At 51.5% G+C, this 26,315-nt stretch overlaps 1 protein-coding gene across 2 annotated transcripts in view; it reads right to left on the reverse strand.

Annotated features, from left to right (window-relative positions):
* SMOC2 (SPARC related modular calcium binding 2) overlaps positions 1-26,315 on the reverse strand; it is a 156,899-nt gene that overhangs the window by 100,783 nt on the left and 29,801 nt on the right. For both annotated transcript variants that reach the window (XM_028494756.2, XM_024122642.3), the window contains exon 2: positions 9,969-10,140. In XM_028494756.2, the coding sequence (XP_028350557.1) occupies positions 9,969-10,140 (172 nt within the window). The remainder of the gene's footprint in view (positions 1-9,968; positions 10,141-26,315) is intronic.

Here is a 26,315-nt window from a genome sequence, read left to right on the forward strand (position 1 = left end):
AGCGGAGGGGCCGCGCGAGGGGCCTGGCGCGGACGGTGGCTACCCGCGGGCACCCGGCCGGCGAGCAGGACCCCCGTGGGGAGGCCAGGCCTCGGCAGGAAGGGCGGGAAGGGACGCGCTCCCACGCCCAGCGAACGAGGAAGCCGAGGCTCTGAGAGGCCACTCGGCGTGTCCGTGGTGAAATGTGGACTCTGCTTCGCAGACAGCGCGAGACGGGCAGCAGCCCCGCCGGCCACAGGCAGACGCTCGGACCCTAGGAGGCCCATCGGAGCACAGGCGCCAGGCCACGTGCCAAGTGGGCACCGGGTCTAGGAACCACAGTGCAACTCAGCCCAAAGGCACTGCCCTGGAGGGAGGGGGGCGGGCGGGCACGCTGGGGGCACGTGCCTTCCTGCCCTCGGCTGCGGCCCATCTGCGGTCCACCCTTGTCCACCCGGCAGCCTCTCTCCTCTGCATCTGAGTTTCTTAGGATGTCAGAGTGACACCAGGCTCCCGCGCCTCTCACCTCAAGTGGAAAGTCCAACAATAAATCAGATTAAAGGGTCAAATATCTTTATCAGTCCTCGCACTGAGCGCAAATTTCCACATATTCACATGAAAATACTACAACGTGATGATTTGATACAAAGCACGATGTTCCTACTGTTCCTTAGGAAGATATCCCCTGGGACACCATAAACTAGCAGAAAAGCAAACGACTGAAACAGTCAAGCACACCTAACCCAGCTCTGGATGGCAGGAATGAGGAAACAGACACCAAGACCCAGCATGGAGGCCTGCAATGGTGGGAAGGCAGGGCCTGCGCCATCTGAACCGGGTACCAGAGCCTGTCCACTCCGGATGTCGTCTCAGGACCCGGTAGGAGTTACACAGGTGGGCCAACCCCCGATAGGGGCCCCTCTTCTCACGACCACAGGCCAATAAAACATGCTGCGCAGAATCTGCGTCCACCATGGGGAAGCGCGTCCCCAGGGCTGCCGCCACCAGCCTCACGCCCTCAGGCAGCACCCCAGGCACACGTCTTATTTCTTTAGACCGTCCTCTGATGTAGCTCCTTTGAATTCTAGAAGTTGAAAGGAATGGCTTTCCCCATTTTTCTTAAGTGTTCCCAGATTGAAATTACAAGTTGTCTACATCTGGAAGGCCCTCCGGACACTGAGATGCTGCTTCAAACGTGTCCACCGCCCATCATCTTTAGATGGTGACTTGCTTGCTTGGTGGTAAAATCTCTTGGCTACAACGAAATGCCATTTGGGCACGAGCTCCAGGCCTCGGGGCTGCCTGTCCTGCGGTGTCCATGTCTGAATACTGACTCTGCAGCGGAAGCCCTTCTCTTGGACTCGGTGGAAGCCCCGTGGCAGCCGCCTCTAGCAAGACGGGCCTGCACATCAGGCGGAACGCGTCCAGGCAGGCTCAGGCCTCGCGTCTTGATCTGCATTTCTGCCGGCGTTTTGGCAACATGTGGTTTTAATGCAGCCTGTGTTTTAGCTGAGGAGAAACCGCTGCTCTGCTGGACTTCTGTCCTCATTTTTTTAGCATAACCTGTGGTTTGACTGTCTAAATGGAAAAGTGACATGAGTTCTCAGCTTGCAAGGTCTCCACGAGGGTACAGACGGGGTTACAAATTACTTCTAAAGTTTGAACTATCGTGGAACACGCCAAAAACGCGGACATCTCCCAAACCATCCACGGGCCCCGTTCCGGGCTCCAGTCTCCTGGAAAAGACTCCGCATTTGCCACTGGCGGGAGAGCTCCCAAACCTCTCACACGGAGGGCACATTCAGTTCCGGGTTTACGTCTGGCACGTGGCTGAGGACCCAGCCACAGGAAACCAGGAAGACTTCGCAGCGGGAACTGCAGGGCCCGTGTCAAGCATCCCCGAGAGCAAGTCCATAGCCGCCTACTGGACAGGAGCGCTCTTTGCCTCCCACCAGCTGCCTGTTACACCTGATCCCAGAACGCGGTAGTCAGGGGCAGGGCCTTCACTCCCGAGAAGAGGCCAAACAGCGTCCGCCACATCCATCCTACGGAGATACAGAGACACGCTAGGGAGTTCGCCCCCAATTAGTAACATCTCCCCAGTGTTCCTTCTACTTTGTTTTTTATTTCATCGTGGTTAGGGCACTTAACACGAGGCTGACCCTTTCAGAAAGTTTCTGCGTGCACAGCGCACTGCTGTCAACGGTCCCTTGTGCCGTGGCCCCCGGCCGAGGTCCGGGACGGCTCATCCTGAGCGGCTGGAACGCTCCCCTGTGCCCGTAACATCACTGTAAACCATATGTGGTTAACAGATACGCCCTGGAGGCTAAATTAAATGCCCCTCTTTATAGAAATCAAAATATTAAGCACAGCCTCAGAATGATATTATTCTCAGTTTTTCCAACTTGTCCATCACTTTTAAGTGGAACAGAAGGGTTCAACAGTCTTGGAGCTGAATTTACAGGTGACACATTTCTTCCCTAATTATATTTTCTCTCTTTACGCTTCCCGTGGTGAGATTAAAAATTAAGCAGGTGCTTAACTGGTCAGGGGCTTTGCTGAGATTTTACTCTGGACGCTTTATTTTTAACTGTTTTGAGAATTAAATCCTCAAAACATGAGCAGGATAATTTGTCCTTACTGTGGGACCACTACACAAAACATAAAATTCATCATTTTAACCATTTTAAAGTGTACAATTCAGTGGTGTTTAGTGCATCCGAAATGTGGTGTAACCACCACTTCTATCTGGTTCCAGAACATTCTCATCTCCACAGGGCAGCCGATGTCCACTGAGGAGCCCTGCCTCCCCCACGACAGCACCCTGCTCTCCCTCCCTATGGATTTGCCGATTTTGGACATTTCGTATAAATGGAATCAACGTGTGTGACAGTGTGTTTTCAATGTCCATCCACAGCGTTACCCGTGCCAGCATTTCTTTCCTTCTTCGGGCTGAAGAATGTCCATCGTACGGTCACACCGCAGCGTGTGTATCTGCTGTAGCGCTGATGGACATTGGGGCTGTTTCCACCTTTTGAGGATCACGAGTAATGCTGCTCTGGGCACTCGCGTACAAACTTTTGTTTGAACCTCTGTTTTCAAGTCTTATGGATATATATACCTGGAGGGGAATTTCTCGGTCCTATGATAATTCTGTGTTCAATTTATAGAGAAAACACCAAACTGTTTTTCACAGCGCATGAACCATTTTACATTCCTGCCCCAAAATGGACAAGCGTTCCAATGTATCCACATTCTCACCAATACTTATTTTCTGTGTTTTTCATTTTTAATTGTGATAGCCATCCTAGTGGGTTTGAAGTGGTATCACATAACTTTTTGGTTCATAGTAATTTTTAAACTATGATCAATTTTTACCTCATAGGAAAATCCAGCTTAACTGAAAATTATAATATTTTAATTAAATCAAAGCATTAAGCTCCTTCTAATCAAGGACTTCAATCACTTTTTTACTAGACCAAAGAAAAACTTTTGCTTTGATGCAAATTTGATCATATTTTTTAGAAAGTTTTTGTTATCTGAAAGAGCAGAGACTTTACAAATAGTTTCTTCCCTGTGTTTAGCAAGGCATTGCTAACAACAGGTCTTTAATAAAAATTTTTGGATGAGTTCTTTGTTAGTAATAATGAGTTTTGTAAGCAATTTATTTACCTAGTTGTTAATTGTTTTCTCTCTACTGCAAAGTGAGATTCCTTTTCCAAGGGGATCACAAAACGTGTCTATGCATCGAGATACGTTAGTCACGGAAACTATCAAGATGCACTGCTTGCTCTAAACTAGAAATAAACGGCCATGTTTTATAGCGGTTGTTTCTAATGATGGTTTTCATTTAAACAGGAAGCAAATCATTTCCTACTTTGCTAAAATCACTCAAAACAGGTTTAAGCAATTACTGGAAGAGACAGATTTGCTGCACATTTTATGCAGAAGAATTTTGGAGAAGAACAGTTAAAAAGACCCGAGGAGGCCCAGCCAGAACAAGGTCATGGGGCACTGATGTTTACAGGCGGTCCTGACCCTGACCACCCCTGAGCCTGGGAGCTCTTCTTGTGAGGCCCTCTGTCCATCAGGCACAGGATGACATGGAAACAGTACCCAGAAGAACGTGGATCGCGCTTGCTTTAACTCTTCCTGTGTGAGTCCTCACCCCAGAGACAGAGCCGCTCAGCAAGCTCCTTACTGAGGCAGAAACCCTTGGGGATGTGGAATTATTTCAGAGTCCCATTTATGAAATGTACAATGAAAGGCTACACTGGGTATTTTTCGGGTCAATAGACCTACTGACCCTGGACCTAGCGGGGCGACTACATGGTGATGGTTTTGAGCACGGTGTGTCAACTCTCTGGGGACACAGTTCTCACCGCTGGGTCCCCGTGGCCAGCACAGGGGCTGCTCGGACAAGGCTGGGGTCAGAACAAGCAAAGCTGACGAGGAAGCCAGCTCTCCCTTGGTGGTGGCCGCAGAAACGATAGCCCGAGGGTGACAGGCCTTTAGTTTTATTGGCATCGAATGAAGGCAGACCCTGTGTTTCAAAAGTTGGAATATTCTACCCACCCGTAATTTTGAAGGCCAGCCTCCGAGGAAAGTGAAGAATTCTGTGCTGCAATGTTCTTTGGCATAAATGATACAGAAGGCTGTGCTGTGGTAAAGGACCAGCGGGACTCCAAGGAAGGCTCCCCGTCCACCCACCTGCAGCCGCCCAGCTCGGGCAGAGCCACAGCAAGTGTCCAAACCGTCCCTTGACCCGAGAGAGCATCTTAGAGCCGAGGAGAAAGAAACTGAGTTTTCATCTTAAGTATTATCATTGTAAACGCATAAAGACAGAAACAAATTAGAACAGGAAAAGCCAGGGTACATAACTGGGGTGGCCAAGTCCTAAAGGAAAAAAAGATAAAGTGCAAACGACTGCAAGAATATATAAGAGTATTCCAACGTTTTTTACAACATTTATCCAGGAAACAAGTGATCGGAAGCAGCTCTATGATGACAGATCACCACAGTCACCAACGCATCACCCTAGGTCCCCGTGCAATCGATCCCAGGGTCCTTTTGTGTGAAGCGTGGCTACAGACCTTCACAGGGCAGACTGACTGAGGCTGCGCCGCGCTTGCCCGGCTCCTCTGAGGAACTCACCGTGGAGGATACAGGGTTGCTAAAGCAAAAGGAGAAAAGATGTTTTTCACGAACATTTCAAAAAGTTCTGTTGTGTTCCTGCCCCTGGCTTGAACGTGAGAGCAATGGCGCTACCTCTCGCTGTGTCTGCTTCAGTCTATAACGAAGGCGCTTCTAACCTCAGGCCTGTTAGAGCAGCATGAAGGAGTTAAGGTCAGCAAGACTGGGATAGGGTTTCTGCAAGGGACAAGCGCCAGCAAGATTAAAACGTCCTGGAACCACACCTGTAAAGGGCGTTTCCGAGCCTGCTTGTGGGCGAAAGGAGTCTGATGAGACACAGCAGGAAGCAGGGACACAGCCCCCCGAGAGGACCGGGCCGAAGACACGCGTGCGCGCGCACGTGTACATACGTACACGCACGAGACACACGTACACACCCATACACGCAGGCGCGTGCCCCCCCACACACATGCACGTGTACCTACGCACACGTGCCACACACCCTGCATAGACTCCTCTCACGGAAATACCTGTTCCATTGAAGCAAATGATGGCAGGTTAACTGATTTCCAGCAACCAGACTGCACCCTGGTCCTCGGCGCCGTTGTGGGTTAACAAAGCCTCCGGGTGAAGCTACGTGGGAACATCCAGATGCTCTGCCTTCTTCAAAGGCAGCGTCATCCGAAGCCTGAGGAAGATGGCCAGTGATGAAGCTTCCAGCCCACTTCCTGGCTCTCCAAGTATGAGTAAAGGCTTGGGAGGGGCACCCTTGTATGATCAGAAGAATCTTCGGAGGGAAAGAATTCCTCGTGTTCCTCTGACCCGACCGCCCTGCTTCAGAGGCGAGAAGGCAGGTGGAGCCCTCCTGGCCCGGCCCCTTAGCGCTGGTTCCGTGGTCCCCCGACCCCTGGGAGCTTGCGAGGTGCAGAGGCCGGGGCCTTGCCCTCCCGACCCCATCTCTGCCCCGCGTGGAGATCCACAGCCGGCTGCCTGCCTGGCCATACCAGTAGCATCAGAGGTACTGCTGCTGGGCTGCGGGCACCACCGCTGTTAGGCTTTACAACATGTGTTTTAATAAAATTAAAGTACACAGAGCACTTCAGAGAGGGCGGTACTGTACCGACCGGAGGTGACAAGCACCCTCGGGCCTCACAGAAATTCTGCTTGAAAACCTCGGTACTTTCAGGGGCGACAGCCCTGCTGACCACGTGTGTGGTTTATGCCTTCCTCAGAATTTCCAAAAATGCAGTGCTCGGAGCCTGAGCTCTCTCCCTGCAGGACTCAGCGGAGTGCACTCCGAGCCCAGGTCAGCAGGATGCCCCCTGCAAGTGGCCTGGGTCACACACAGGGAAGAGCACGGTCCCGTGGTCCTGAGGGCCAGGCCTGCCCAGAGAGCGCTAAGGTAACGCCTGCTCACAGCAGCCCAGCAGGGACAGAGGGCCTGTAAGTCACACTGAGGTTTCTAGGCCAGTGGTCACTGTGTGGCCAGAGTGAAAGCCCAGGGTTTTCGCAGGGAGAGAACAAGGGTTCTGGAAACTCGCCATAACCGCGATATTAACAATAACCCCTGTCGTGGGGCAGGGGTCTGTCTCCTCGACACTGTGGACCCCTGCGCGCTCGTATGCCGGCCATGCTGCGACCCACAGAGACCCCAACACTGCCAGGGGGTCGCTCTGCAATGACGATCAGGACAGTGACCGTGAGACTCGGGCCGCGAATGAGAAAGGGGACCAGGAGTATTGTAACAATGTTCCTTTTCTTATTCATGGTCACTAAAAAGCCCGGGGTCTCGGAACTCTCCAGGAAGTTGTTTCTGTCAGATGTCCTTTATAATTCTGTTTGCAGAAATCTCAAAATAGTTCCAAGAACTACCGGCATCTTGACTTTTCTTCTTCTCCTTCTCCGTCTTCTCCTTTTTTTTTTTTTTTTTTTTTTTGGCTTTTTTATTCAACGCCAGAGATTTTTCTTGAAAAGAAAGACAGGCCCAATGGTCTCAGATCAGAAGAAAAATATTAATGTGTTTGCTGAGTTCTAAAAACACAAACTCCACAAATTTCTAAGAAAATATGAGAAAAATCCATCAGTGTAAACAGTGCACTTCTGTTCAAGATCGATAGTTAAGAGCATCATATGAAACGCACCAAAAAATTTTAATCCAACTTAATTAAATACGGAAATATTTCAATCGTTGTTTCCAAACTGGCACATCCAAAAGAGACCGGCCTGTGGAACTGTCACCAACCAAATATGTGGAAATGCCCTCAAAATATGCAGCTTCACACTTGCCAAGCTGATACTACGATACACCAGCCGGTTTCAAAACCGGGAACAATTTAGAGCAAATGTGGATGAATGTTCGTATTCCGTGCAGTGGAAGTGCCACCTCAATCTCCTTCTCCGGCTCTCACCTTCACAGCAGCAAGCTCTCGACCTGCGAGTGGTGCGGAATTGGCAGTGGCTGTGCCCCTGGGGACAGAGGGCTGCAATAGCAGCACCTGCCCGGGGCAGCCAGGACACCTGTCCCTGGTCCAGCAGCAGCAGGCTCCCCTCCCATTCACCGTGAGCCCTTCCTGCCACGTGGTCCCGGGGCGGGCTGGGGGGTGTTAAATGCTGGACACAGCGGGACAGGGTGGGGAAACGACTGGCAAAGTAAATCAGCCGGAATGAAGGAGCCCATCCTGTCTGAGGAGGATCTGCTCTCGCTCAGAGCTCGGCTCCAGGGACAGGCTGCGTCTGTGGGAGAAAACTGTCTGCAGACTGGGAAGCCCTTCTCAGGGCAGCCCCAGCACGGACCAGACTCAGATCACCCACAGGATGAGGGCTGAAAGCAGACGCTTCGGAGCTCCAACTCCCCCAAATCTACAGTATCAGAGGTACCTGATGCCCAGTTATTTCAAACTATGTTGTACAACTAACAGTGTCTCTTTAAAGTAACTTTAATATTTGCTACCCTTGGCAACCGAAGCACCAGATAAACTTGACCTCGAAGTTTACAGGTACCTTCGCATTCTTTTTATTTTAATCCTTCTGATTTAAATTTAACTGGTTTTTAGGAAATAAGTTTTATTTTTACCTACTTCTTCCTTATCACATTTTTTAAAGATTTTTTTTTTTTGATGTGGACCATTTTTAAAGTCTTTTATTGAATTTGTTACAATATTGCTTCTGGACTATGCCTTGGTTTTTTGGCCAGGAGGCATGTGGGACCCCAGCTCCCCCACCAGGGATGGAACCTGCACCCCCTGCATTGGAAGGTGAAGTCCCAACCACTGGAACGCCAGGGAAGTCCCGTCCCTTATCACTTTTTTTGTGTCACAAATTTATGGTATGAAATTTCTTCTGTGAGGTGTGAGAATCCCAACCAAGGGAATTATCCAGAAAAAAATTAGGCTGGATCCAAACACAAATAAGCTAACAATGACATCACCAAAAGGCCGTCTGCGCTTAATTCCAATTTACCCTCCCTGTGCAAAAGCAACCCACCGTGAACTCTGCAGAGCTCCAAGTGGGAGGCTCGGGAGAGCGACCTCAACTGTGGGACACGGAGGCCTCCGGTGTCAATGTCCACCCAGACAGATGGACGGCCTCTGGCCTCTGTCTAATGAATCCACCACAGACGCCCACGGAGACTATGGCCAACACAGAGGCTTAATAGGGCGGCTTCCTCATCGTCCTCCGTCAGAGTGTTTGATGGGAATGATCCTCCTAAAGGACATTTGATGGGGGTTCTCTAAAGGAACAGGGCACCAAAGAGGATCGTAAAACTCAAACTTTACTGCCACCTCCACAGCACCTGTTCTCACAAGCTAAGTCAGCACAGGCCATTGTTTCTAGAAGGTTCTCTGAAAGGTAGATCACCTGATATTTGAATTTATTCTTAGGTCACTTCTCATCTCTCAGCACAGATACCCGAGGTGTGTAACAACAATCAAGGCATAAAGTTACAGCCAAACTTTTCTCCGAGGGGACGTGTTTAGGGCACACAAACCAGACGCGAGCGGAAGGTGAGTGCTGCGCTGCCCCAACGCCCGTGGGCAGCGTCCTGCGGGGTGTCAGTGGGAGTGGTGCCCACGTCCAAGGACAGGCAAACTCTGTCTTTGTCACGTAGAGCACTGGCCCCAACCTGTTCACCTAGGATGTGTCGCATTATGAAGGGAAGAGCAAATTACTCAAAACCTGGCCAAGCACGGAGTTGAGACAGTAGCTCTTCTTTCTTTGGGCAGATTGTTGGCGCTATAGCAGCTAAACACCCAGAACACCGTCTCAAGGGTGTTTTAGCCTGTGTGGCCTTTTTTCCTAGATAATAAGAAAAAGAAGGTTAAATCTCTTTCTGAAATGACTCTATTTGTGCTTGAAACATCAGCGCGTTTTGCTGAGTCAAACCCTTCATTAACGTGGGAAGCATTTCAATGTTTTGCTCTAAGCATGCTTGTTAACTCCAAATCTGCTTCTTAGATCAGGAAAATTGAAAATTAGAAGTGTGAAGTCAGCACCCCCCCAAACAAATCACTGAAAAGGGCACAGGTGCTATTATACACTCCCCACAGGCTAAAAGGTGAAATGAGAAAGAGTTGGAAGAACCAATAAAAATAACTTTGGTGAGAATAATTTTAGGAGACTTTGGAAACATTCTGTGAAACCCTTGGATAAATTTGTGTCATGATGTCATAAAACATTCTAAGAAAAGAGAGCATTCAACAAGAAAAAAAAGTGATTCAGAAATGACTCTTTTCGCTACGCGCTCTGAACATAAACCCTTGACATTTTACACAGAAAACCTTAGCCAAATGAAAATAAAGCACATGGGTGTACATTTCAGTGACTGATTCTTGAACAAATGATCGAAAGCAACTTACCTTTGCAGTTTCCGCGGTAAGCAATCTCCAGCCGGGGGTCTTTGCACTTGGCGCGCTGAAATTCACAGCGAGACAGGAAGGTCCTCCCGTCCGAGGCGCAGAGGGGTTTCTGGGCGGGACCCCCACAGTCCAAGCTGCAGTCTTTGTCCTTGTCTTGGTCGACTCTCAAAAACTTGGAGGAGCAAAGAAAAAAGAAGCCAGACATCTCAAAGCGTGTTCGATGGAAAGCATAAGGCTACCTAAGGCCACTTAGTGCCAGGGGATGTCCCAGACACATGGTGGGAAGCTCTGAAAACTCCGACCTCCATCAGTTTCACACATCTGGATAACTGGTAACTCCTCTGCTCCGCTCGGCATTTGGCGGCTGAACCCCTGAAGCCTCCACCACTGACCTGGGACACCGTCCAGGTCTGCACGGGGGTGCACATGTTCTGTGTACCTTTAATAGTCTGAATAGCAATGTTTTTCTTTGCGCTTGTGAATTCAGTGCCTGGTTGACTCCTGCATTCACCAGGTTGTGCCATCACCTTGGAAGTCGTGGGTATCAGGAGTGCCCTGTCGGCCTGGAACTGGGGGGCAGAGTCTCTCCCTGTTGGACAGCTCCACACAATCTCACCTTCGTCCCAGGACCCAGGGCTGCCGGGGTGCTGCAAGCACAGCCCCTGCCCCGGGGGCCCCTCCACGCAGTCCCCGTTGACCGCGCCGGGGTCCCCATCCTCTCCTTGGCCCCTCTGACGACCCAGACACAGGGCTTCAGAGCTCACAGCATCTCCCAATGGGGCTCAGATCCGGCCACCTGCTCCCACACCTGCCCTCCTTGGGCCACGGATGGCGCTCCCTGCCCACCCCCCGGGCTTCCCAGCCCCCCGGGTGCCCCCCCTCCGCGTAGTCCTCCTCACCCCAGACGAAACAACAAACACGAAGATGAATCCAGTAAAGCTTCAAGCTCTGGGAAGTGGAGCCATCACGAGCCTTTGGTCACTGGAATGTCACCTGCCCTTCACAGGCGTTTGCTCTGACTTATGGAGCCCTAGCGATTTATTAAAGGAAAGAGAGAAAGCCCCGAGCTGTGGTTACTACTCAATACTCCACAGCAGTGTGTAGAGCCCTGGGCTCTGTGTATATTTGAAGAGGTTTATTTGGCATGTTTGCCCCGGTAATATTTACAGGGGTAGAGACAGCTCTACTCACAGCAACCCCTCCCCTGTCCCAGTCTGAGCTGGAGGGAGAGTGGGAATGGACTTTAGCAAAATTGCAGGGACCTCATCAACTTGTTCCCTCATCAGGAAGAGAAAGAAAGGAAATTCTCAAACTCAGGGTGCTTCGTTCCTTAAAAAGATACCCAAACTCTCCCCTTGCGTCTCTGAGTGTCCTAGTTGGCGACGTGTAAAGACCTACCGAAGCTGAAGCTGAGAAGAAGCCACAGGGGAAGGAAGGCCCCATGGGGGGACGGCTGTCCAGGGAGCCACATCGCTCCCGGGGTCCAGGCGGGGTCCTCACAGCCCCACCTGGGGTCCTGGGGAGGAAGGGCTGCGAGTGCACTGTGGCAGGGAGGGTGTGAGGGACGATCCCTCGGCGTGTTTGGTTGGGAGCTGAGGTCCCTGGCCATTTCCCGGATTTCTGGAGAAAGGCTCCAGCCAGGAGGCAGGTGAGGAGCACCTGGAGGGGGACGGTTCTTTGTCCAGTGGGGCCCCGGGACACAGGAGAGAGACTCTGCAGGCTCTCATTTTGCCTGAGAAGAAGTTCGCTTGCTAAAATGATCTGTGCTTGTTTTAACCAATGAAAACAGATCTGAAAACAGATCATTACCTTTCCAAGATTTCGCAACAACAAAAAAAAGTGTTCTTTTACATAAAAATGGGTAGAGCAAAAAGCCCATAAGCACATTTGACTGAATTCTGCCACTGAGGGGTTTCAACCCCGTTTTTCTCTTTCCCGGGAACGGATTCATGAGAATTAACTCTCCAGCCGCGATGGCGCACCCCAGGCAGCGGCAGCTCCCAGGAGACAGGAGCGCCCGGGGCACCGCACCTGGCGAACTCCATCCGCGGGAAACGCTGCTCCTTTTACAAAGTCACCGCCTTACCTCGTTCCTCTCCTCACAAGCATTTGAGTTTTCGTAGACTTGTTCTTATGACTCGCAGCTGGCCTGGAACAGAGCAGTTTTGTTCAAGAGAAAGAAAGATAGAGAGACAGAGACAGAGGCCACCAGGGGAGCAAACTTGACCGTGAAACATCTCGGGACCTTCGAGGCCCAGTGCACACAGGAGCCCGCCCAGAAGCAGCTCCCTTCTATTTTAGATGAAAACCTGAAATAACCTAAATCCTGCTAATTTTTGTGTTTAAGAGGTGGTCTATTTGTATTTCCTGAAACCCCAAGTGAGGAAATGCAGATGACTTAGGGAAAGATGTCGTAATTATCATTTTCTCTAAATGTAGAGAGGCAGCCTCTATTTTTTATTTTTAAAAAAAGCTGAGGGCTTCCCTGGTGGCGCAGCGGTTGAGAGTCCGCCTGCCGATGCAGGGGACGCGGGTTCGAGCCCCGGTCCGGGAAGATCCCACATGCCGCGGAGCGGCTGGGCCCCTGAGCCGTGGCCGCTGAGCCTGCGCGTCCGGAGCCTGCGCTCCTGGAATTTGACCATAATTCTCAATAATTTAATGGTGTAGAACAAATGATGGAACTGTTCTTTCTCAGAAATGAGGGAATTCACACTTTCTGCATGTTTCTCCCCCTCCCCATTTTTAACAGCAATTAAATTCCAGGGGAGACAGTGTACAGAGGAAAATGAGCTTTTAAGGGAGCTGGATTCTTGGCTAAACAAAGCCCTGGAGGGAAAATAAAATAGTCCTATTCTGAAGAATTTAGTGTTCACTAAAGAACTTGGTTGAGGGTCTTCAAACTAGCTCAGATAAAAGGCACTCTGTCAAATTTAGAAGGAAATCAATTACACCCTGAACAACACTATTAAAACAAGACCTCAGGGTCCCAGGGCCCTCTCCTTTGCTTTCCGAAGCAGGGCTGTCTGCACAGGTGCGCTGGGGGTAGGGGGCCAGAAGGAAGCTAAGGGGGTGCATGTGCAGTGCCTGCCTGGAGGTCAAGCGACTCCTGCAGTAGAAAAAGTAGGTCAAGTGCAAACAAATTAAAGATGTGATCCATCTTCCGCTTAATAAATGCATGGGTTTAAGCCGGAGGAAAAGCGGAAACAAAATGAAAACATGTAAGAAATGGGTTAAAACACTCTTAATACGGAAGAATTTCCCCACTGTGATATTGATATCTGATTAGAATATGGAATAACACATGGTATGGGTTAACATTAAGAAAAACACCTCTGAATTACATAATCCGGCAGCTGTACGATTCCCCAAAGCAAGAACCTTCTAATAATGAGCCACCGGAAAATGAATGTCGCTTCCAAGTAAGTGTGTTTGCGTGATGCGAGGACGAGGCCCATAAACTGGGGGTGAGATGGGTAGAACCTCGAGGGCGTCTGGGGCACGGGTGGGTCTGGGGGGTTCGAGAGAGTAAGTGATCTTGTACCACGGGGGGAAGGTGGGGACACTGGGGACATGGTTATAAACACACCTGCTTTACAGGGCAACTTCTCCACTTTAGAGCCTGAGCTTTCTCAGATTTCAGGAAAGAGTTCCCTACTTTTTAGTGGAATAGAGAACCCGAACCTATGATGAACGTGGAGATGGTGTTTTAGAGCCTCGAGCCTGAAGCTGAGACGTTTGAGTGAAACACAGCTGCTGCCTCGAGTTCTCCCCCAGAGAGACAGCCACTCACTCCTTCATTCATTCACTCGCTCATTCATTCGTTCACTCATTCACCCATTCATTCATTCCCTCACTCATTCCTTTTCTCATTCATTCTCTCACTCATCAATTCATTCACTCATTCATTCGTGTGCTGGAACTAACAAAAGCCAATCGTGCATGTTTTACAAACGCTCTCCTGCAGTATTTTGATTGTCTGCCTCTTTTTCACACTCTTTAAGGACATTGTATTTCTAAGGCAGATCAAAAGTCAGGACCAGTTTGAACTGAACTTGTTCAGTAAGTGTTGAGGGACAGCCCTCTGCCACGCTTTTTCCTGGACTCCAGGAGGGGCGTGGGGTAGGGTTCAAAGGCAGTCCTGTCCTCACAGAGCTTAAGTTCCAGAGGGCAGCAAACACAGCACCACAAAGTCTCACGACCGCATCTAGGCCGGCGAATAACTATCGTGTCGAGCAGGACGACGCACCATCAGCAGGTCACACGAGGCCGAACAGAGTGTCCGAGAGCCTTACAGGAGAGCCTGCTGAATCCGGTGCGGGGTGTGAAAACGCTCCTCAAAGAGACCATCCGAGAAGGCTGGAAAAGCCAGGGATGAGACGGGACGTGGCCTGGAACCCCAGGGCACAGATCGCCAGAAGCAAATCCAGAACAGTGACTTCATGCAGGTCTGCTGTGGGGTCAGTCCGGCGACTGGCCTACAGACCCACGAGCTGGGAGGCACCCCGAGGACCAGGGCGGCTCAGGGGTGCCAGGGGTCCGGGCAGCTGGTCCCCTTCCTGCCGCCAGAACCCTCCCAACCCTGCGTTCCCCTTCGTACACACAGGTGACGCCAGCGGACAGAGTCTTGCAGAAAGCAACCCACTTAGCACGGTTCTCCAGCCCTCTGCAATTAACTCGACCCAGTTGCAGCATTCGTGGATGCTAACGGTAAACCAGTGAAAACTGGATTCTGCCATTGCTCGATGCTACTTAGGACGTTTAGCAAACCGTCAGAATTACAAGAGTGTGTGTCTGTAAAACGGGAGCAATGCTGCTTTCCCTGCCGACTTTGAGGGAGCTGTGAGAACACCTAAAATAACAAGGTTTACACCGCGGAGAACAGGAGGAAGACAAGCCGCGGTGGAAAGGGCGTCTGTCCCCCAAGGGAGCTGCTCTTTCCCAAGGCAGGCGTGGCGCCAGGAGGAACGGACCCCGACAGAGACGGCGGCGGGATCGGCCCTCTCTTAGATGCCCGTCCCCACCCCTGCTTTCCCGACTTGAAAAACAAGCCAGCAACGTGAAGTGAAGACAGTAGACTGTGGGCCTGCAAAGGGGGCTCTGTCTTAGGACGTTTAAGACCCTGAGTAAAATAACGCAGTGAGATAGCAACGTAGTGATAACGTGTGTCACCGTCATCATTGGGGGCCCCTTTGTGCCTTTTCGTTGTATTTATGGGGCATCTGTAGGAATTTAAAAACCAAGGGCAAACTATTGGGATGCATTTGTTTAGGTTTTATGACTGGATTAAAGCTATAAACCCAATAAAGAGACAAAGAGTGGCCAACAGTCTGCACTGGAAAATGCCAGCGTGTGTGGCGGGTGGTCTGCACGGCAGGGCTCAGTGGTCAAAGAAATGGCCTTGACTTTGGAGACGGGCAGCTGGCTATGTGACCTGGGACGGTCGTCCTTTTAGCCCAATAATCCTTGGCTTCTTCATCTGTGGAATGGAGGTGGTAACACTGTTGCCTGTTCCATCACCATTACTGGGAAAATGAAACGAAATAGTGCAGGAGAACACGCTTGGAGGAGGCATGCAGATGTCACTTGGAACAAGCCCTCCCAAGCAGTCATTCAGACACGGGGCGAATCTGCTCTGGTAAAACCTTTACACGGTCATAAAGGTTTCAAGTCCACTGTAGGAGCATTAAGTGATCCTCCAATTTATGGTCATTTTCCAAACGAAACTTCGGAGCATGAAGTAGAAAGGGAGCTCAGTTAGGTGGTCAGGACAAGGAAGCAGGTTTTGCAGGAAGATGCAGAGAGCAAGGGAGGTCGGCTCCACACGCAGGATCCCTGGGAAGGGGGTGCACATGCCCGGAGAGGGGGCCCGGCAGACGGGCCGCAGCAAAGGCTGCAGGGACCCCACGGAGGACCGGACACAGGAGAGTCGTCCACCTCGTGTAGGGCACAGAGACAGCCCTCCCAGGACTGAGAAAACCCAGAGGAATGCAGCGCCAACAGCCTGGCTGAGAAACGCGGGTGCCAGACGCTTCTCAAGAGCAGCAGTGACAGGGAGTGACCCCCCGGGGCACGCAGGCCGTTGCGACTGCTTTATTTCTGGGCTGCCTTCGCATTTTGTTCGAATGGACGTAAGACTTTTTATAAGCGCTTTCACAGAGTCCTTGCTCGCTTCGGGTCCCAGACCCAGCCTCTCTCTGGTGCTCTGGCCTCGGTCACCGCTCGCACGGCGGGCTTCGGTTCCTGATCCCACAACCAGGCACAGCAGATGTTCAGCTGCACCCCCTGCTCTGCAAACCTTTCTTTTTTATTTACTTTCCTTCCCTGTCTCCACATCAATATTAATTTCAATGATGAAAGCAGATACTTTTTCTTCTTGTTAGTACTTCGTGGAGATAATTCGAGAAACTCCTGGGTTTTGACTGCTCCAGACTTAAGTCCATTGGAGAGTCAGTAGGAACTTCGCTAGTCTAAAATTCTTCTTAACAAAATATCATGTGGATAGTGCTACCTTAGTGCAAGAATTATCTTTGATCCTCGCTTGAAAATTACGTGACAACATTCAACCGTTACTTTTATGGTTCAGAGGTGATTTGTCTGCAGGAAGCGGATTCTACAAATGCCTTAAAAACTCTGCAGTGGAGCTGAACCTCTGCTCATACAAGCCATGCCAGTTGTTCTGAAGGTGTCACCACCCTTTCGATGACTTGAAGATGTGGAAGGAAGCTTCACAGGACTTTGGGCAGGCACTACCTTCGCGAGTTTACCTACAATTAAGCGCCAGTTCTCACCCAGGACCCCAATAAGAACAAAGGAAGAGGCAAAATGGATGTTTAACAGCTACATGTCTTTCCCAGGCTACAGCTCTGTGAGACAATGCACCTTTGGGATATGGGAGAACATCACAGTGGACCCTCGGCCGATCGCGTTAGAGCACCTGGGGCCACAGCTCTTTCCGGGTAGAGACGGCGTGTGCTCATCCACGAGGCCTCACGCCCCAGCACCGCGTCTGGTCTACAGCTGGTGCTCAATAAATGTTCATTGTCTGAGGAGCTGTCATAACATGACCAGGTGGGACCGCTGTGGAGTTACCAGGGCACGTGGCAGGGGCAAGAAGATGTTTGAACGAATAGGCTTAGGAATTCGGGACTAGTAAACAGCAGAGGCCACGACAGACACTGAAACTGTAGGACAGACATCGAAACCCTGGCATTCTCACTCTAAGTGTGTTGGGAGGAGACACACCGGCCCTACAACCTGAAAGGCCCGGCCCCCATCGCCACCCCCTGCGTGGGCGCCGCTCTCGTGTGTGTCTCAAACACCCCCAGGCTGAAAGCACACAAGGATCATACAGGCGCCCCGTCCGGGTCTAAAGACAAAAGGGTAAATCAACCAGGAAATTAAGTATCAAGCTCGTGTCCGACCCCATTTTCCAAAGCCTCCACTCTACACCCTGCAGTTGGCCACGTCGCCGTCGGCTGGGCGGCCGGTCAGCCCTAGCGCCCCTCGTCTCCACCCCAGGTTCGGCGCCTGGGACATCTGTGCACACAGACGCCTGGGGCCCTACTGTGCTCCGCGCCCCAGCCCTCAGAGAGGGGCCTGCAGGTGGCATCGCTGACACGTGGCCGGACGACAGGGAGCGAGGGGGAGAAAAGCTGCGGCCTCTGTGTGTCCGGCCGTGGCCAGTCCTTTGCGTTCTGTCACGACACATCGCTCATACGTCCCCTGACAGCCTCCCCATCCCTGGAGCAGCCCAACGCACCGCGCGCGGCGCCCGGCTCCTGCGCGCTCTCCCTCCCTTGGAGGATCAACGCGCCCCTCGATGAAGCGGCATCTCCAAAGGAGAACGTTAAAGAGACCTGCAAAGCAGGGGGACTTCATCCGAAAGCAGGCACGCCAGAGAGTTTGCTTCTCAGCCAAACCTCAGGAGACGATGAGCTACAGGGTAGAAGCGTCTCCACCGAGGACAGAACGAAAGGAGTAAAGCGGGAGCCAGAAGGACAAACCCCGCTGGAAACAACAGGTGAAAATGCCGCAGCGAGACGGTCTCGTCTGCTGGCGAACCAGGTAGAGAGAAACGGCTCCCTGGGCGAGGAACTGGGACGTGCCACCAAGTCTCCGGCGCGCTCACACCATTTCTGCTTTGTAAAAGTGAGGGTGCACACATCCCATAAGGCCAGGGGCCTCTGATCTCCCAACAGAGACCAGGCAGAGTTCAGTTCCAGGTCTACATCCAAGCTCTGATGAGACCCGCACAGCATCCGAAACATCGTCTGCATCCTTAACCACACCCCAAGCTCACCTTTCTTCCTGTGTTCGTGATCTTGCCCTTTCTGGGGTGAAACATATACCCAAGAACGGTGTCGAAAGTAAGGAGGTTTAGCTGCAGACCGGGGTCATGAGAATCAGGACGGTCACTGGTCTGGTTCCTGCAGGGTTTCCCCGCGGGTCCAAGCACAATGCAGGTTCCTAACGAGGATGTGCTGCGTGAAGGAGCAGGACAAGGGAATGAGCCCTGAGAGCCCTCCGTATCCGCAGGCTGGACGACCTCGCCGTCCACCACTGAGGGACGTGCACGCTCCACGCTGGGCCAGGCAGAGAGGGGTCCCCAGGGAACAAGGAGGCACAGAGAAGACCCTCCCTCGCCCACGCGCACCTCCACCCGTCCACACAGTCACAACCCCAAGGAGAAAGAAACCCGTGGCAGGAAGTCTGACTCTCTTTCTCTGTGTAAATAAGAGCCGGCGCCTTCGGTCCACGCGCCCTGGGGGCAAAGGCAGAGGATGCCCCTTTAGCATGGAATGCCGTCAGGGCCTGGAGACTGGGTGGGAGAAGCTCACGGCGGCACCGATGAAGACACCGAGGGTCCCAGAGGACACCAGCCCCGCTGCCTCGTTTGACCCAAGAAGAGTCGGAGGCTCCCAGGGGAGGTCACCCAGCTCGTCCAGGACAAACTGAAACCAGTCCAGGACTTTGGGCCCGGGTCCCTGCTCTTCACTCCCATCACGCACGGCTGTGAACACGAGCCGGGGCTCAGGGCTGCGTCTTCCTGCCCCAGGGCACCCACTCTAAAGGCTTCAACCTGCACCCACGCACAGGACGCAGTTTTGAAAAGCAGCCTTGGAAAGACGCCGGAAGAGGGGCTGGAGGGGGTGCCGTGGGCACGCCCCCCCTTCCGCCCTCTCGTCTCTTTTGCAGGGTTCCACCTTCTCCGGGCCTGCGGGTGACTGACGTCAGCATCTGCACGAGTGGAAAAGGGCCTATTCCCCCATGCCCTCGGTTTACACGTTTCAACAGATTCTTCACATTTTTAAGGGTCCCTGTTTACGTTAGCAGAGAGCCGAGGCGTGGGGCCTTCGAGGGGAATTCTCTTCCCAGGTTCCTGAAATGGACCGTCTGAATCTCCCGACGCCGGCACCTCACTGCTCGCACTCAGCATCGTGGCTGAAGCGCACGAGCGCGGTCCCGGAGGCGCGCAGAAACGGGCGGCGGGCGCTTCCGGGGCCCGTCGCCCGGCGCCCTCGGCGGGCGTCTGCACCGCCCTCCCCCAGGTGCTAACGCGCGGGGCAGCGCTCCACCCTCATCTGTGTGCGTCACCCAGACACCAGGTATTTCGCCGGCAGGACCTGAAGTCCAGGGTCAGGTATAGCTCACGACTTGCCCTACGTGCAGTTCAGCCCAAACCCTGGAACACGGGGCACCACCCACGCGGAGACCCCCAGTCACACACGGCTGCTTGCGCTGAAATTAATTCAAGCGAAATGAAATTCAAAATGCAGCTGCTAGGCCGCACTGGCTGCGTGCACCTTCTCAGCACCCCCGGGCCTGGAGCCCGGCGCTGGGCACTGAGACACACGCCTCTGGCATCACCGGCGGCTCTTTCAGTCGCTGCTCTGGAAGCAATGAGGAAGGGTAATTCACTTCCTAAACCAGCTTCCTAAACCCCACGTTTTAAATGACCAGTTGCAAAAAGACAAGTCAATATCCACTCCAGGCCACAGTGTTAATGAGGCAAATACAAAATGCTGAGAAAAGAATCACCTTTTTGAAAAAGTCATCCTGAAATTCACACCTTTAATTAGAGAGGAAAGATAAATACCTTAAGGACAGGAAGAGGAGAAACTTGGAGGGAAGACAGAGGATTTTGAGGGACCTGAGAGGTACAAGAAGATGTTGATAAAGAGCAGGAGGGGGGGCTTCCCTGGTGGTGCAGTGGTTAAGAAGCCGCCTGCTACTGCAGGGGACACGGGTTCGAGCCCTGATCCGGGAAGATTCCCACATGCCGCGGAGCAACTAAGCCCGTGCGCCACAGCTACTGAGCCTGCGCTCTAGAGCCCAGGAGCCACAGCTACTGAGTCCGCGAGCCTAGAGCCCGTGCTCTGCAACAAGAGAGGCCACTGCAATGAGAGGCCCGCGCACCGCAACAAAGAGTGGCCCCTGCTTGCTGCGTCTAGAGAAAGCGCGTGTGCAGTGACGAACACCCAACACAGCCAAAAATAAATAAAATAAATTTATTTTTAAAAAAAAGCGCAGGAGGGGCAGTGTCAGTGGGGAGGGACGGGCCGGCAGTCGGCGGGGGGGGATGTGTAACCCTCACACAGGCCTGAGCTCCCCTCCCCCTGGGGGGACAAATTACTGCCCAGCAAGCCCAAACTGGGGAGGGGGTGAAGGAGGGGGAGGGGCGAGGGGAGGGGTGACGTGAGAGGGGCCCTGTCCTCGGGGAGGCTGACCCCTGCCATGAATAAGGGGTGCGGGGACGCGGGGGTGAGGCAGGGACTCAAGGGGGAAGAGACCACCCTCTGTCCCAGGAGGCCCCTCGGCCTTTTCCAAACTGGTGTTCCCAAGGGGCACCTTAGCCCATCACAAATGTCTGCACCGCTTTCCACGAGGTGCTCAAAGCATCACATGCTTTCCAGAGAATTCAATGTTCCCAGGAGACAGGATGACAAACGGGGGGTTTTCAGAAGAGAACTCAGAGCCCCGGGAGGGACCCCAACCATGCTGCCTAGGGTCAGGTGAAGACGGCCCAGCAGGGTGAGGCCACCAGCAGATGCCAGACGGAGAAAAGGGCCTAAACAAGTGAGCCTGTTCTGGCTGCTTCCCCGAGGCCACTGCAGCCAAGGTCGCAGCCATGGTCTCCCATCAGGGGAGGGGAACCTGCAGAAAGAGGGGGCCAGGGAAACAGGGAGCAGTGCTGGTCCTTTCCTTCACTGCAGCATCCTGGATTCCAGGGTTCATTCAGAGGAACAGAAATCCTTGCCTGAAGGGAGCCTGTGTCACACACGCTGGGTCCCGGAACCAGTGCCCCCATTCTGGCTGAGCTGACCCCCCTCCTCCACCCCTGCTGGCTCTGTCCTGGGATGGGCTGCTCCAGCCTGGAGCTCCACCACCTTTGGGGGAGAGAATCACAGAACATCAGTGTCAGGAAACTACATCTGTCCATTTATGTCTTCCCCAGGAAAATCAGCTGAGCTCTAAGCAGAACAAGCCAGAGGCACTGCTAATCTCCTGTGTACTTATAAGGTTTTCCCATCACTTTGACAGTGAGGATGTGTTCACTGACCAAAAGGATTCAGATGGGTTCTTTGACCCTTGTAAAATGCTTCAAGGAAAATCCAGAGAAATGTTCTCTAGGTGTTAAGTTCAGAAAAAGAGTAGAGGGAAGAAAAGAAGAGACCTACCCACTATTTTTATGTATTTCCTAAGTGAATTAGCATTTTGTACCCCTAAAATCTCCTAATTAGAACGAGAGACAGGATCACCCTGGTGCCTACTCCCTGGCGTCCAGTGCCCGGTTCCAGACCCTGAACTTGACCGTTTCATAAAGAATAAATTCACTCAAGAACGCTTAAGTGGAAAAACTACTCTTAATAACATCTGGTGTAACTACTGAACAAACTCGCCAAGATTTCAACCAACAGGACTGGAATAAACTCAGACCAAGAAAACAATGAGGTTTATAATGGAAACAGAGACAAAACTTTAATTTACGATTGTTCCAAAGGCATGAGAATGCTCCCACACTCCCAATACGCTGAAGTTACTGCGTCCGCGGCTGTTGACATGCAAAATTCCAGAAAGCGGCTACTGCACAGAATCAAATTCCTTCAGGAGTTCGCGTCAGAAAACACAGAGGGGCAAGAACCAGCCGAAACAGCAGCAGCACAAAGACAGTTTAAAACCAGAAGACGTTTCTGATGAAAGAGCCAGTGGAAAAAGATTTCCTCAGCTGCCGTTTAACCAGAAAAAGGAAACTGAGACTTATATGTTTTTTTGAAAATAAATTATATCCACATTGGCAGCTTGCTCATCTAAAGCTAATTTTAATGAGCCAGGATTTAATATACCTGGACATTGGATATTCATATATCAAACTATTATCAGCTTAAATTGTAACGCTATTACAGGACCAAATCTTATCGCAATGGGGTCCATGCTACAGATACCTTGGCCTTTATATTTTGAATGCCATTTTCTGAATAGGAGTTTTCCTTTGGTTCTGGAAACCTGTCACTTACTTTCAAGTCTGAACACCATTCACCAAACATTTCCCTCCATCACTGTGCAAAGCTACACCACTTCTTGCACAAGGTAAGATTATAAAGGGAATTGGATTTTCAACAAATCTGTACCAATAAAGATGAACGTTCAAGCCCGTTGTCCTTCAAAGAGGTCACTTCTGAGCACATCCAAACCTCCCACTGGTTTAGTTTTTGTTCAAATCTGTGAAGTCTTCCTTCAAAACTATCTTCACGCAAAGTTATGAAGGACTCGGGAAGATTTCATGCCAAAAACACAGAGAATTTTCTCCTAAATAGTCTCATTGGAACCTAACAAGCCCTCAACAAGCAAATCAAGAAACTTCCCCTCACTGTGCAGGCTGGCGACACTGAACCAGAGAAAGATGATGCCTTTAGGACGCTGTTTCGTGTGGGGAGGAGGGAAGGCCAGAACACACGGGTGCCTCTTGCGCTGTCCACGTTTTGTCCTACGAGACAGTGTTATCCCTCAAAGTGTCACTGACCCCACAGCCATGGTCACCTCGTAACCGAGAGAGAAGTTCATGTAGATAAACCAACTTTGCTGTTTAGTAACATCATCCCACGTTGCGGTTACGATGAAACGCGTAACTGATGCCCAGGCTTGCACTTCGGCCATGTGGTTTCGTCTCCATCAGTGGCCTGTGTCACGGGCTTGACAACCCAGAAGGGGGAACGTGCCAGGTTCGGATTAACCACATTTGATGGGCCAGTCGCTGGAGAACCTGACCACTGGCGCCACTGCTGGTCACGGGGACGAGGGTCTCCCTTGACGCCTCTGACAGTTCTTGCCTCTAAAATATAAGATGAACTAAAGGGGACGCAGAGTAGGGAAAATGAAAGTATTGTGAATTAAAAATAAACATCACGCGTGCACGCGCGCGCGGGTGCGGGTGCGTGTGCGTGTATCTTTAAGAGGATTGGCTCCAGGCCAAGAGTATTCTCACGTGAACGGCAGATTGAAGCTTTCATTTTAAGTACAGTTGCGTTTTTCAGTTTAGATGGGGAAGGCTCCTTATTTTTGCCTCCGCAAGAAATGTTCTCTTCAAATACAACCTGTCATTTTTCACGCGCAAGTAAAAAAAAAATGGGGGAGACATTATTTTGTTTAAATAAATTCACTGGTAATTCCAGAAGCAAACTCAAAACTAATTAAAATTCAAAGAGATTGATTAATTAAAAGGTATTCAATAAATTAGAAGACTCGCTTCTAAAGTGAGGAAATTAGGTTCATCAAAGACAGAGAACTGAGGGAGAATGAGTGGGTGGCCCTAAAATGGTTAAAAGCAGTGTCTCAATTTCCTAACAAAATAAAATCACAATTACGTCAACGCAAACAACAGCTCTTCTGCATCTATGTCCAGCTGATAAGATTAAAACATTCCTGCAGCTCATATGTGCAGATATTTTAATGCAAGTACAGAATTAATGTTTTGGTTTAAGTTGTCATTAAGCATTTTATTGTTATTAGTAATAATAATGTTGATCTTTAGATAGTCACTTGGAGCTCGGCCTGACTCTGGTGGAAGTCGTCCGTGAGTGTTTTAGGGCTAACTGACCTGGTTTTGAAAGACAGGTGCTGTGGACGATGTCATCACAAGACTCTAAACCAAAGGAGCCTCCACCTTCCAGAACCTTCTCAGACTGTCCGGGTCTCAGGAGCATCCTTTCCCAGTTCTCACCCTTTACTCTCATCCCACCCTTAAAACATTCTGGAAATAACTTCTCGACATTATCTGAGCATCCATAGCTTCACGTGCACAAATTCACTTGTGATTTTAATAAAGTCGATTTTCTGTTCAGTATTGCCTGTCTCTGGCCTCTTTGGAATTCAGATTCATCCAGCTTCAACTGGACTCAGATGAAAACCCCTGCGTTACTCAGAAACACGATAAGGATGGCCCGATAGGAGAAATATATGTGATGAATCGGGCCGACCCACTGTAAATTATACACGATGATCCAGAAATATGTCCTGTTGTCAGAGATCAACTGCCCAGAATTACACAGGGTCACCCTTCATAAGGGAAGGCATGTTCCCTGCTCTAAGTGGCCCGTGAACATATGCTCAAGCAGAGGCAGCAGGCTCCCCGCCACGTCCCACCCACTTAGTCTGAGCAGGGAGTTCAAATCCCAAATGCAGCCTCAGCCCAGACCCCGCTGCCACGGTCACAGTGAAGCCGTGGCCACGACACATGGCACTGAGGACCGTGGATGTAGGGTGAAGTGAGGCAGGACCAGCCCTGTACAGCCTGGCATCCGTGTTTACCGACCTGCAGTCTCAAAGCTCTCCTGGGCCAGTGCCTGGTTACCCAGGTGACAGTTTTCCCTAATTCAAAACCGATTTCAGCCTTTATAAAATGGGGGCTTACATCGAGTGATTTCTCGGGTTCCATCAAGTTCACCAGAGTGCCCCCCCATGAACCGGAGGGGAGGTGGCATGAAGGACATTAGCCCTAGAAAGGGGTCACCATCCACCCTGGAGCCCATCTCCCTCTGGTCCACAGCAGTTACCTCTCTACACGTTACCGTGGCCTTCAAAGGAAGCTCTCCTGGTTCCCGACGCCACCCCCCAATATTTTTTACTCTAAAACAGAGTTTTACTGGGAGGGGCTGGTATGACTTGGCTGAGGACCTTATCTCTTCCCCCTACAAGAACATTCAGAAAGCTGAGACTGTCGCCTCGGCAAGGCTGAGAGTTTGAAAGCTAAGGGAAGGAAGTGCGTCGTGTAGGTATTATTGTGGGTTGAAAGGTGTCCCCCACCAAAAATATGTTCAGTCTGAACCCCTAGCGCCTGTGAATATGGCCTTGTTTGGAGACAAGGGTTTTGCACATAGAATCAATTTAAGATGAGGTTATGCTCAATGAGAGTGGACCTCAAATCCACTGACGCTGTAGGCTGAACTGTGTTCCCCCGAAAAGGTATACGTGAGACGCTAATTCCCATCCCCTCAAAATGCGACCTTATTTGGAAATAAGGTCATTCCAGATGCAATTAGTTAAGTTAAACTGAGTCACACTGAAGGAAGATGCATGAGCCTTTAACCCAATATGCCTGGTGCCCTCATAAAACGGGGGAATTTGGACACAGACGTGAGCACGGGGAAACGCCACATAAAGATGGAGGCAGAGATGGGGGGACGCGTCTACAGGCCTGAGAAGATCAAAGATGCCGATACACCACCAGTCGGAGGGCGACCTGGGTCCGATTCTCCCTCACGGCCACCGAAGGAACGAACCCTGCAGACACCTTGATCTCAGACTGCTCCATCGGCAGGAAGGGAAAAGTCAGAGACAAGAGGCAATGAGTCTGCTCCGTGGGGCAGAAGTCAGTGAGCGGCTGCGGTGGAGAGAAGGGCAGGCGTGCCCAGGGGAGGGGGGACAGGACGCGTCCAGGCTGGAGACTGCTGCTCAGGGACAATCCTGACGCCCCCTAAAGTCTCCTCACAGCCCAGCACAGCATGACGGCTCCTGCAGGGCGAACGTGCCCACATGGAGGGGGGTGGCGGCGGCAGGGAGGTGTCTAAGGGCCCCATGCTCTGGCCAGCAGCGTCCTCTGACCTTCTCAGCCCCCAGCCCCAGCTGCCCGCCTTCTATCTGCTCCTATGTGGTGCATAAAGGGTAAACCAAAAATGAATGAATGAGCGAGTGACCTAAACAATAAAAGGACAAAAACTCACTCTCCGGTACCTGCACCTCCCTGGCCTGGTCACGGCCACATCCAAAGCCGGCCAGGACCTCAGGGCACAGAGCCACCCTGGATGAGCCCCCCCCCCCCCCCCCCCCCCCCCCCCCGCCGGCCCCCCCCGG

Source organism: Physeter macrocephalus, chromosome 10 (assembly GCF_002837175.3).
Source record: "Physeter macrocephalus isolate SW-GA chromosome 10, ASM283717v5, whole genome shotgun sequence".
Classification (NCBI taxonomy): Eukaryota; Metazoa; Chordata; class Mammalia; order Artiodactyla; family Physeteridae; genus Physeter; species Physeter macrocephalus.